The sequence below is a fragment of the Pezoporus occidentalis genome, unplaced genomic scaffold (genome assembly GCF_034315485.1).
Source record: "Pezoporus occidentalis ecotype Australia unplaced genomic scaffold, CSIRO_AGI_Poc_V1 ctg122, whole genome shotgun sequence".
Lineage (NCBI taxonomy): Eukaryota > Metazoa > Chordata > Aves > Psittaciformes > Psittacidae > Pezoporus > Pezoporus occidentalis.
Window position 1 is genome coordinate 91,408 of NW_026913016.1, and position 11,758 is coordinate 103,165.

Genomic DNA, 11,758 nt, shown 5'->3' on the forward strand with positions numbered 1-11,758 from the left:
TCTCAACCCAGAAGGCTCTGGAGAAAGAGGACCTCATTGTTGCCATTGAACTTCTGAACTTGTGTTAAGCTAAAATGCACTGCAAAAGAAAATAGCTGCCTGATAGCGGCACCACCAGCCTGGGAAAATCCAATTCATGGAAACTCCTAAGGGCAAGAAACAGACGGGTGATTTCCACTACCCACCCCATTTTTAAGTGCTGCAAATAAAGTTATAAATTCACACTTTAAAGCTAATGAAAAGGCAGGTCTCTACTCGGCTGTAACTTTGGGAAGATGGTGGTTTATCAACATCAAAATTCAGATTCAAATAATGAACCCTTGAAGTTATTGCTGTCTTTCCCTGTCTTGAAGGAAGGACAAAAGATTTTTATTTCTAAGGCCTCATTAACTTACCTCTCCTGGTACTTGAGCTAATTTTGGCATCTTTACAAAGCATTGTACAGGGCTGATATTCACAAGGCTTTTAAAGCCACTTCTGCCAAGCCTTCCTCCTAAATATGTTTTGCACTTGACAAGTTTCTTAATCCTTTGTACTATGCTTAAAATTGTACTAATTCTCCCATCTGAGGGACTGTTTATCACATTTTCATTCTGTTCATAGTTCTAAAAATCTTGTATAGCTCTAGAAATCAGCTGACCCTTTGTTCACAAAGAACTTTATCATTTCATTCTCAGCACTACAGAGCAGTTTAATGCCTTTGGAGTGGGAGGAGAGGACAGAGGAGTATTCTGCAAGAGACAGTAGTAACATGTTATTTCATGACTCACTATTTGTGGCTTCACAGAGCCACTTTCTCATGCCTGTAGCCATCCAGCAATACAACCTGGGGTGTTTCCCTTCCGTTGCTTTCTGCTAACTGCAAGAGAGTTAAGTGTATGTATGTGCATCTCTTGAAAGCAGAAGCAATATTCAGTCATTGAGGTTTGCATTCCTCCTCCAGCCACTTCTCCAAACTGCTGACAGTTGTGTCGATCTGTTATTTTCTCATGTAGTATCATGTATTTAAAATCCACTTGCAGATTAGCACAGGACATAGAAATGATTTTTCTAGCAGGAACAGCTGATTTTTTGTGAATCCTAATATGAATTTTAGCCAGAGAGAAAAAAAAAAAAAACAACCTCTGAAAATGGTGGAATCTGGTCCACAAAACCCGTATTGAATCTGTGGTTCTTTTATTTAGAGTTGAAGAGGGTGGAGTAGTAAAAAGCAGGAAAGCAATTTTTTCCTTCTGAATACTAGAAAAAAAAAAAACTTGTTTGTTCCTTCCCTCAATAGTTGCAGTTTGAAACAAGTCAGAAAAAGGCCACTAGCACTGACACACCCCTCTTCCACCTTCAGCAGATGAAAATAAAAGCTTTTATTTCCCTTTCTGCACTTGGCTTCTCTTTGCCTGTGCCACCCTGGAGCTCCCTGCGGTGTTCTTCAGTGTGAGGGCAAGGCCTGCTGGCCTCTTCACCCTTTCAAAACTGAAGCATTCCACTTTGTCTTCACCAGAGACTGTCCTGGTGCTTATGAGGCGAAATCCATCTCTGAGTAAAGTGTCAAGTAGCAGGCCTAGCACGTTTGTACCATTAATCAGCTTTCTGTTATCTGGCTTTATGGAAACATACCTAAAATAAGGAAAAAATAATCAGTTACAACACACTTCAGTGACTTCCTGAAGGATGGAATAGATCTTTCTATAAAAACAAGCCAGCCCTCAGACAGGGCAGGTCAGCACAGTTGCACGGGTTTATGGCCACCAAGGTTCCACGTTTTTTTTTACCTCCTTTAAGGACAATTTAACTCTTCCCCTCATTATTAGAACAGTAATTCCCAGCTCATCCAGTTACATGTAGGGAAAGAAGCACTTTTCTTTCACCTCCACCCCAAAACTTACTTACTTAAGAAATAGCTGTGATTGACCTCCACCTCTTTTCATTTATGTAACACTCTACATCATGCCACAACAGTTCTTCAGGTAAGGGTAGATGATGGAAAGGACAGTGAAGTCACATTCACCCCAAGAGCACCACTTTTCATTACACAGGATCTCTCTACAAACAGTGACATTTATTGCAAAGTTACCTTGTACAGCAGGTCTTGTGGTAAGAAGTATGAAAATCATTTTCACATTGCTCAAATTATTCTACTTGATATAAAGTAAGTTTAAGAATCTATCCAGACACTGTGAGGAACAGAAGTCAGGTAAAAATACTATTAGAAAATACATAAGTTGACAAGGGTGAAACTGTTCCATGATTCAGAGGAAAGTACAACAAATTATCACAGAAAGCACAAAAAAGGTGAAAGAGTATGTGCCATCACAAAGGATAAGTCAATAGAAATTCAGCAGGCAACATAATCAAACTCAACTTGTTTCATTACTCAAGATTCTGCAGAGGAATACTTTTACTAAGTGTAAAGAAATAAAGTGAAGGATCAAGAATATTTTCCCCTATTTAAGTTGCCATTAACCTACTCAACCAGTTGTTGGTCCATTAAAATGAGTAATGCATTATAAAGTTAAGGCCTAGCCCACAAATGTATGTTGCTTTGCAAATGCAAAGTAGTTTTTCTTCTACTTGCTTAGCTAAAGGAAGCTAGAATATAAACTTTATTATAAATCAAAAGACTGCTGTGTTGATTCACATACTCAGAATAACCCTTTTGGAAATATTTCAATAAAATCCCAGATGTTCTAGTAGCCACAGAGAACAAATTAGGTTACATTTTGTTATACAGTAAAAACGTGTCTCCATACAGTAGAGGCATCCAGCAAAAGCTTGTTTAAAAAATTTAAGTTGTCATTAGAATACAATACTGCCACCACAAAAATCACTGATATACAGTAATCTTAATAAAAACAAAACCTGGCACTTGAATTGAAAGAAAAGCCACTGTGTAGCATAGAATTAATAATCTGCCCCTTCTCCCTCCCCCTAGGAAAAGGTTCTACAAAAGCTTTCAGCCCCCAAATTGGTATCCTACTTCCACTGGTGTCTTCAGCCCTGTTCAGCTGTTCTCTTTTGCCTCTTTTCCATATGAAAGTCTTTTGGATCATGAGCTAGTAGAGATTTTAGGCTTCCCCAGTACTTCATTCCTTATTTATTTTGTTTGCTTTGCTTGATTTTACTCTTGTGCTTTTCAAGTCCTCTAAAAGGTCACTGATGCCATGGAATTCTAAAGCCTGAGAGAGCGAATGAGGAGGAAAGGGCAGAGGGAGAGAAAGACCCAAGAGAACTCAAACCCAAACATCAAGATCAGCATTTTAGAAAGCTGAAGAACAGGCAAATCCGTGTAACAAATTAAACTTGAGTATTTCAGAACTAGAAAAAGATAAAACTAAACTAGCAGAAAGAAGGAAACTTACTTCTCTCAGACAGCTGTCCGATAGCTACCTTAAAATGATCTTTGCTAGCATGTAGCATGTACTTTATGAGCTAGAAGTCATTAAGACATCTTCATAATGAGAAGTCACACAAGGGAGAGTACCTGGCCACAAACCGGTCACCAGCAGAGTAGTCAGTACCGCACTGAAAAACCATGTCATGGTGAGAAGGTCTTTCCAAAGGAAGTGGAACAAGTGGTTTCTGAGAAGGAAAACAGCTGTTCCAGCTCTGTCCTGACTGCTGCCCCATGAACACTGTGATCTGTTCAGCTAGCGTCTCAACAGTGGCACTGCAGGAACTAAAGATCCGGAAAAAGGCCTGCATCTCTTGGAGAGAAAAACGCACTTCCAAGATCTCCAGCCTTGGCTTCAGCAAGTGTTCCTGGCTCAGGAGGTCACCCAGAGTGTAGAGCCCATAGAATTCTGCTTCCCTCTGCAGCCTCTGATAGTCTGAGAAATCAGCTGGTAAGGAGACCTGGAGAGTCCTCAAGAAGTCCATGATGTAAGTAAACAAAGTTCCATCTCTGTCCACAAAAAACTCTCCATTCACCAGATTAAATTCCTGGTCATCATCATTCAACATCCGTGCCAGCCTGGACTCTGGGAACTGCTGCAAGGTAGAAGTCCTGGTTACAAATCTCACCCCTCCCACACTCAGAACCACCACCTCTCGATTACTCATTGCTATCTCAGCCACTCACAAATCTTAAGTCTCTGATCTATATGTCTGTGACTTGGTCTTTCCTGAACTGCAACGCATCTGCAGCTGCAAGAACCATTCGGTGATTTTACCAAGTGTTTGGAGTGAGGTGTGGAGCAGCGACAGTATTCCCAGGCAACAAAGCTGTAAATATCACATACAATAGCTTTGTTTGCAGGGTTTGGTTGCTTGGAAACTTTGATTCTTGGAATTTAATGTTTCATTTTTGAAATGAACAGCTTGCAAAGACTACTGGAAGACAGTGAATTGACCGTCACAACTTATTAAACCTTGAGAGAGGCTAATGAATATCCCCAAAGTATGGCACACTTCATGTTTGTTTCCCAGAAAAGTCAACTATGTGTTTTCATTCTATATATTGGTGTTCACAGGATGACTGCAAAAAGAGGTTAGATGCTCTTCAAGGAATACATCTCAGTATTGTATGCTCTTAATGAAGGGCACTTCAAAGAAGTCAAGCTTACAGTTCACTCTAGACCACTGTTAACCACGGCCAAGACAATACACTCAGAAAATTCAACTAACTCCTGAAACAAGGTACCCAAAAATACAGTAACACTAGAAGAACCTATGTATGTTCCAATGCTAAAGCACTAACAACATCCATACTCCTGTCACTTTATGCACTCTGTTCCAAGGAATCATCACATCATTTTTCCTGGCTTTTGGAATGACGATCTGGAGTCAGAGACAAGTGGGAAACTGCTCTACCTGCCACCTTCACAGGGCTACAGTGCAAGCTGCCTTCCTGCAGCTGACCCAGGCATGCCTTTCCCTGCACTAAACACATTAAGGCCACTTTCAAGAAAGTGTGGCTTCAGAGAAACATGAATTTAGTAAGACAGTTATCCCTGCAATTTGATGCTGGAAAAGTAGACTGCAGAGTATGTACTACCTGTAGAGCACATACTACCTTGTAGCTTGCTCTTCTCTTACCAACCTCAACTGATTTCTCTTTACCCTAGAATTTATGCTTGTCCTGAAGATACATTTTTTGATAGAACATGTAAACAGCAACCTACAGTAATCTGAATGCACAGGATAATCACAACATCTGGTTATACAAAAAAATACATGTGTCTGTTCTAGGAAGAAGTAACATCCTCAGACAGAAAGTGGTTCCGGAACGTGAAGGATGCACACTATATTCTGCAGTGGCAGGGCTGTCCTCAGCCAACCTCAATACAGTGCTCTTCTCAGTCACAACTCATCTTCCTCTTTGCCAACCACCTCCCATTTAGTAAAAAACAGTGTTTTTAACTATGACCTCTGAGGAAGTGACACTTTTTATCTTATTCTACAATTAACATTAAACTACATACACAGTTTCGCCCTATATTTTGGTAAGAAGAATGATTTACAGCGAATAATATTCCCATAATCACCACTAAAAGAAGAATCCAAAACAATGTGTTTTTCAAAGCTTCATTTCATCTTCCAGTTAATCAGCACTCGAACTATGTGAACTGTATGAATGTTTTGGAAACATTTTGAATCTCGGAATGTTTTCACTGGAAGACTTAAAAACCCAATCAATTTTAAGAAGTTCTATGTTTTGCTCACCAGATCTCTCTTACTTCTCCTATTCCTGCATGGGCTTCACAACAGTTTATACTTGCACACAAACTGTGCAACATTATCTAGTACAACCAATGTATAGTTTTTACACTTTTCTCTTAGAAGTGAAGCTCCATCTGTCATCTGTTCCCAGTAAAAGACTGCGTGATCTGCTATCTCCACCGTATCTGCCAAATAGGACAAGTTAATTGCAAAGAAGTGAGATCTCCAGCACTGGAGATTGTCAACAACTGACTCCACAAAGGACATCCTGGTGACAGCAAGAATAAGCAAGCAAATAAGAGAATTCACTATAAATCTGCGCGAAAAGACTGAGAAAATCTTGAATTTAAGAGTGTTGTTTTCCTGAGGCAAGGAAAGTTTGTCCACATCAACTAGCTTTATGCCATTCCACTGGCTGGTATCAAAGCTCTTCATTGTAGGGCTGATGTCCACACTGGAACAAGGTAAAGGAGTTTCTTTAAGCACCTTGATTTTTTCCCTGAACTCCTGCATCTGCTGCAGAAATATAATGGGTTCAGACACGTCTTTGAAGGCCTCTGCAATGTTAAAAGCCATCCGCTGCTCCTGCAGAATGGTGTTCAGTTTATTGATTTCCGGGTCATAGGCCTGCATCACTGCAAGCTTCATGGTCTCAAAGTCAGAGAGGATCTCATTGCGCTTCTGCTCCAGCGTGTGCTGCAGCTTCTCGAAGAACTCCTTCACTTTGTCCGAATCTTTGGTCAGCATCTGCAGAGCTTTCCTCTTACTGGTTTCTAAGGTATCCAGCCGTGAGAGGGCATCTCCACAACGCCACGTTTCAAAGCCCTGAAAAAGGGTTTCAAAGGCCCGCTTCTCCTGGGAGTAAGCTTCTTCAATAGAACAGAAAACATGCTTTGTATGGTCACCACGGGTGGCACAAACCCCACAGATCAGCTGCATGTCTGTCCGGCAGAAAATGTTAAGGGGTTGCCCGCTGTGCACTTTGCACACAGGCATTTTTGGAGTAACTTTGATTTTGTTGTACTTCTCCACGATACCTTTCAGGGAGTAGTTGACTTGCAAACTGTTGACGCCAGTAACAGGAGTTTCCTTCCTGCACGTGGGGCACTTGAAAGGGGATGGCCTCCAAAGAACATTCCGCACGTTTCCATCAAGAATTCCTTCCAGACACTTTCTGCAGAAATTGTGGGAACAGGGCAGGACACGAGGATCATCAAACAGGCTACAGCAAATGGGACAGGTGAGATCTTCCTCTAGGAGCTCCATCATATCCTAGGAAAGAGAAGAAAGGTAGTAACAGGAACTTAGGAAATTTATTTCTCTTCTAGGGAAACCATGCAAAAAACAATCTGCATCTGAGACACAGCTCAGTGAGAAAAGGATCTGCCTTTTTCTCCAGTACCTCTAAGACAGATATACCCCTAAGACAGCTGGGGTCCGCAGCCAGCCCAGTTAGCTGTGGTATCTGGCCACCAGATGGTAGGCACAAGAACAGCTCAGTGCCCAGGCAGAACCATTTCTGGACTCCCAACTAAAATTCTGGGAAAAAAAGGCTTGCCAGACCCAGCAAGGACTCTGAATGAAAACAACTCATGTACTCATAACAACAGTTCAAGACTTATATCTTTCCTCACCGACACAATACACAGAAACTGGATTTTCACAGAAGATACTCAGCCAACATGCCCTGCTAAGATTTAATTACACTTCACTTGCTCAACTCCTCCAGGCCTTACAGTTTCAAAGCCCATCTTCAAAATTTCTTCAGCTAAAGAGTATGTTATGTGGTTCTGTGCTCTACCTGCAAAGCCAAAGGTGAGTCACCACACACTTAAAAAGTCAGCTTTCCTCTTGCTCCTGCAATATACTTAAATAACCAAGTGAACATGGTATTGTGCAGCTATTCAGCACAAAGTTAAAATACTTCCAAGATCAGCTGATAATTCAACAGGAAACAAAGCTGTTCACCAGTTTTACTCATCTGCAATCTCTATTTCCAATTCCACTCTTAAGGCATTCACACCTCAGTAATTTCTTTCTGTGGACAGGACCTACATGAAGAGGATGTATCATGTAATTCTTTCAACTGGAAAGTCTCTGTGAAGGGACCCAGTGCTACCCTCACAGTGCCTCTAACCAATGCCAAGTTCTCATTTGCAGACACCTTGTAACTTCCAGCAAGCTCTAAGAAAACACACAGCTAATAAAGACCAAAACGGGTGACAATTTGTATTAGCCAAAACTCTCACTTAGTTTCAAGCTATAATTACAAAGATGCTTCCCTTGCATAAATTATTTCCATATTATACAATATGCAGTCATATATAAGTAATACAGATATGTAACAAAATTTCATTTATAAATGAAAAGATGTATCACAAAGAAGGAACATCAAAGTACTGCTGTGACAGCAAGGCGCATGAATGAGCTCTTTTAAATTAGTTTTGAAGTTATTACTAAGGTTTCTGTCCCCTCAAAGAAATATGAAGTTGAAAACATGGGAGCCAAGAGGACAGCTGCAAGGGAAGATCCATGCTTGTACATGCACAGCACTTGGAGTATTGTGTGCAGTTCTGGCGTCCTCAACATAAGAAGGACATGGAACTGTTGGAACAAGTCCAGAGGAGGGCCACGAGGATGATCAGGGGACTGGAGCACCTCCCGTATGAAGACAGGCTGAGAAAGTTGGGGCTGTTCAGCCTGGAGAAGAGAAGGCTGCGTGGAGACCTCATAGCAGCCTTCCAGTATCTGAAGGGGCCTATAGGGATACTGGGGAGGGACTTTTCATGATGGACTGTAGTGACAGGACAAGGGGTAATGGGCTTAAACTTACACAAGGGAAGTTTAGATTGGCTATAGGGAAGAAGTTCTTTACTGTGAGGGTGCTAAGGCACTGGAATGGGTTGCCCAAGGAAGTTGTGAGTGCTCTATCCCTGGCAGTGTTCAAGGCCAGGCTGGAGAGAGCCTTGGGTGACATAGTCTAGGCTGAGGTGTCCTTGCCCATGGCAGAAGGGTTGGAACTTGATCATCTTAAGGTCCTTTCCAACCCTAACCATTTTATGCTGCACAGAAGAATGAAAGCAATACCATTGATCCAAGGAAAGCAAAGATCACTACAGGTAAGAAAAGCAAGGTCAGTTCTGAGTTTCTTTCACAAGAGGACCTATACAGTCATAGTGAGACTTCTCAGTAAAAGCCATTCTCAAGAAATGCGGTTCCGGGTTGCCAGCTGGGCTTAAACCATGACAGGTGTAAGCAAACCTCACATGCTTTTCCAGTGACAAGGAGAGATATTCCCTTGTTTGAACAGGGAGAGTTCGAAAAAGTTGCCAGCTTTTCTACTCAACCTCAGGACTAAGGTCATTGGGCAGAAGAAACCCAAAGAACCATTACACCTAGGGACAAAGCCTCAGAGAAAAGCTCTAAGGACTCCACTACTACCTAAGGTTTCCTGCAAGACCACAGATCCCATCCAGTAAGTTCAGTTTCTGTGAGCGTGATTTTGAAGCACTTCTCAACACCAGTTGCTTCTCTTCCATCCTCTTACTACAGCTAAATAGAATGGGATGATGAGAAGATCATGATTTTGCCCTGTACTCTTGAATCTTCCTCTTTATAACTAAGCCTCAGCAATAGCACAGAGATCGGTTTGGCTTGTGTGTTAAGGGAGTAATAACTACAAATGTCAGTTATTAAAAGGTCAGTTCTCCATCTCTTAGTAAATGTAAATTCACATTGCAGAAAACATTTGCTGTGCTCCACCTCCTTTAGCAGGAAGGATTTCACTTCTCAGGGAGCTCGAAAAGCAGCTCTGCATGCCTGAGAGTGAGGACTGCAAATCACTGCAGAAAATGCTTACTACAACATGTTCCATTAAAATTGCAGGACAAACACAGAAGACTTTCATGCTCCTAAAAAATACAAAAAAGATACACAAAAAGGTTTCAGGATCCAAAGAAAACTGTTCTGTTTCATTCCAACCCCACTTATCCAATTAAATAATTACGCTTTATAAATATAACTGAACTTTCAAACCATCATATGACATCATTAAAACCCTTGGATTTTTAGAAAAGGAAATGGGCAAGTCTACAAGGGTTTTTTTTTTCCCCTTCTTACAACACCACTAACACCAAACCAACAATACTGAAAACCCGTATGACTGGCTGGAGCAGCTGAACTTCCGTCTTGGTTAGGACATTAATTGCAGCGAGTAAGTCATCCGTGGATTGAAATATCCCTTTGTATTAGCAACCTGGTCCTTGTATGAGAAACTGCAGCAACATTTCAACTTCTCCACTGGGAGTTTCTCTGTGTAACTTCTGATGCAGGTTTGGATGGCCCTGGAATTCTCCACACGTAGCACATGACCCAAAAGGCACAGTGGTTTTTTTTCCATCATCTGAGCTACATGAGCTTTCTGGGTACAAATCCAGCAGATGTCACCCACTTCAGAAAGAGCCACTTGCACAATTTATCATTAGGAAGATGAACAGCCAAAGAAATCAAAACATAAATGCAAAAATAACCACAGTAGCTTTTCCCCACACTCCAGAGACATTCATTTAGCGTGCTTCTCAGCACAGACACTGGCTAATGCCAGAAGCAGGCTGAAAGCAAAACCCAAACTTCACCAGCCGTCAAGCGAAACAAGAAGGTAGCTCTTGAATTACAAGCTTCCTGCAATAGCGCGTAAGGGTTCCAAATAAAACCTAATCGAGTCATGCTGCATTTCCACAAGCAACTGAGCTAGTCAGAACTCTAGTCTCCCTTCCTTTGCAAGGACCCCAGTCCTTGTCAGGCCTCTTACAAGCAATTTCCCCCTCTTTCTGTCAGGCTGGTGTGTTGAATCGGCCCAGAAAGGGGTCTCGCACAAACAAGGTAGGAGGAACGGTGATGGGAGCTCCTCCCTCCAGCAGCAACGATCTTAACCACCATCAAGAGGACCCACAACCTAATGGAGGGTCAATGTAGAGGCTTGAAACATGGGACTATCGAAACCTGGGTGCAGCGGGTATTCAGGCGGCCAAAAAGAGCTGAGGAAAGTGGCCATGCTTTAAACCATGGCCAAACTTTTTCCAGAAGAACCAGGTGGATCAAACACGTTCAGCCTTCAGAACGCCTGAGAGGCCCGGAGGAACAAGCAACCCTGGTTCGGCGCAGTCGCAGCCCCAGGCATACGGTGTCCTCCCCAGAGCCCGACATGCCGACCGCGCAGCGCCAACGTCCGCTCCTGCGCTCGCTGCCCCGTCCCCAGGCAGGCATTCTCTGCCTGCTCCGGGCTACAGCCCCGCTCCTCCGGGGCCCCCGACACGCGCCTGGAGGGCCATGTCGCGCCCGGCCCCGCTCCCGGCTTCACAGCTGCCCCGCCGGCCGCCGCTGCTCGGGAGGGGCCCTCTCCGCAAGGCCCAGAACGACGGAGGCGGGAGCAGCGCTGCCACCCGAACCAACGGCCGCGCCGGCCCCCCGCCGACCGCACCATGCCGGGGCCTTCACCCGCCCGGCGGGGCCTGCCTCTCCCGCCGCCCGGGCGCGGGCCGCATCGCCGCTCCCGCTACTCACCATGCCGGCCCGCGGGGAGCGGAGAGGCCGGGGCGGGCGCAGGGAGCGGGCAGCCGCGGAACCCGCACCACGCCGCGTCCAGACCGGCCCCCTCGCTGGGCCCCAGCCTGTCGGCTTCCGCTCCCGCCGACCCGCCTGGCCCGGCCCAGCGCGGCCGGGCCCGGTGCCCCCTCTCACCCCGGCGAGCGCGGTCAGTGGCGGCGGGCGATGCCGAGGGCCGCCACCCGCTGTCCGCCCGGCCGCACGCCCTTCCTCGCCGCCGCTCGGCACAGAACGAGTGGGCAGGCCGCGGCCCCGGCCTCTGCTGAAGCTGTCGGTGGCTCAGGAGCTGCTGCCCGCAGCCCCGGCCCGGGTGCGCCCACCCACCTTGGCCAGCGGCCGCCGATCCGGCCCCGGGGCAGGCGCTGCTGCAGCGGCTCTTCCTCCTCCACTCGCTGGCGGGAGGCAAAGAAAGCCCCCGAGGCTGCCCAGAGGGAGGAAGGGAAGGAAGAAGGGGCGGCCTCGCTAGCAGGCGGTGGATGCCTCTTTCCTCAGCCCCTGC

At 44.8% G+C, this 11,758-nt stretch overlaps 2 protein-coding genes across 4 annotated transcripts; both read right to left on the bottom strand.

Annotated features, from left to right (window-relative positions):
• Nucleotides 1–1,159: 1,159 nt before the first annotated feature.
• On the bottom strand, nt 1,160–5,492 carry KCNRG (potassium channel regulator). The gene is made up of 2 exons (XM_062607312.1): nt 3,479–5,492; nt 1,160–1,614 (listed from the first exon to the last, which is right to left on the bottom strand). Exons 1-2 carry the CDS (start codon nt 4,054–4,056, stop codon nt 1,362–1,364), a joined length of 831 nt encoding a protein of 276 aa, XP_062463296.1. The 5' UTR covers nt 4,057–5,492; the 3' UTR covers nt 1,160–1,361.
• Nucleotides 5,493–5,595: 103 nt separating this feature from the next.
• Nucleotides 5,596–11,751, bottom strand: TRIM13 (tripartite motif containing 13). Of its 3 annotated transcripts, none has more exons than XM_062607311.1 (2): nt 11,584–11,751; nt 5,596–6,927 (listed from the first exon to the last, which is right to left on the bottom strand). In XM_062607311.1, exon 2 carries the CDS (start codon nt 6,922–6,924, stop codon nt 5,695–5,697), a length of 1,230 nt encoding a protein of 409 aa, XP_062463295.1. In that variant the 5' UTR covers nt 6,925–6,927; nt 11,584–11,751; the 3' UTR covers nt 5,596–5,694. The 3 variants fall into 3 exon arrangements, with proteins under 3 accessions (XP_062463295.1, XP_062463294.1, XP_062463293.1); XM_062607310.1 differs by having other exon boundaries at nt 11,395–11,751; XM_062607309.1 differs by lacking the exon at nt 11,584–11,751 and adding an exon at nt 11,218–11,338.
• Between the last annotated feature and the right edge of the window lie 7 nt (nt 11,752–11,758).

What these genes read in the sequence shown, in the direction of transcription:
- KCNRG (XM_062607312.1), bottom strand. Translation starts at nt 4,056, where the DNA reads ATGAGTAATCGAGAGGTGGTGGTTCTGAGTGTGGGAGGGGTGAGATTT. An exon ending in GGTGACCGGTTTGTGGCCAG is followed by an intron (nt 1,615 to 3,478) that starts GTACTCTCCCTT and finishes TCCTTATTTTAG; the next exon opens with GTATGTTTCCATAAAGCCAG.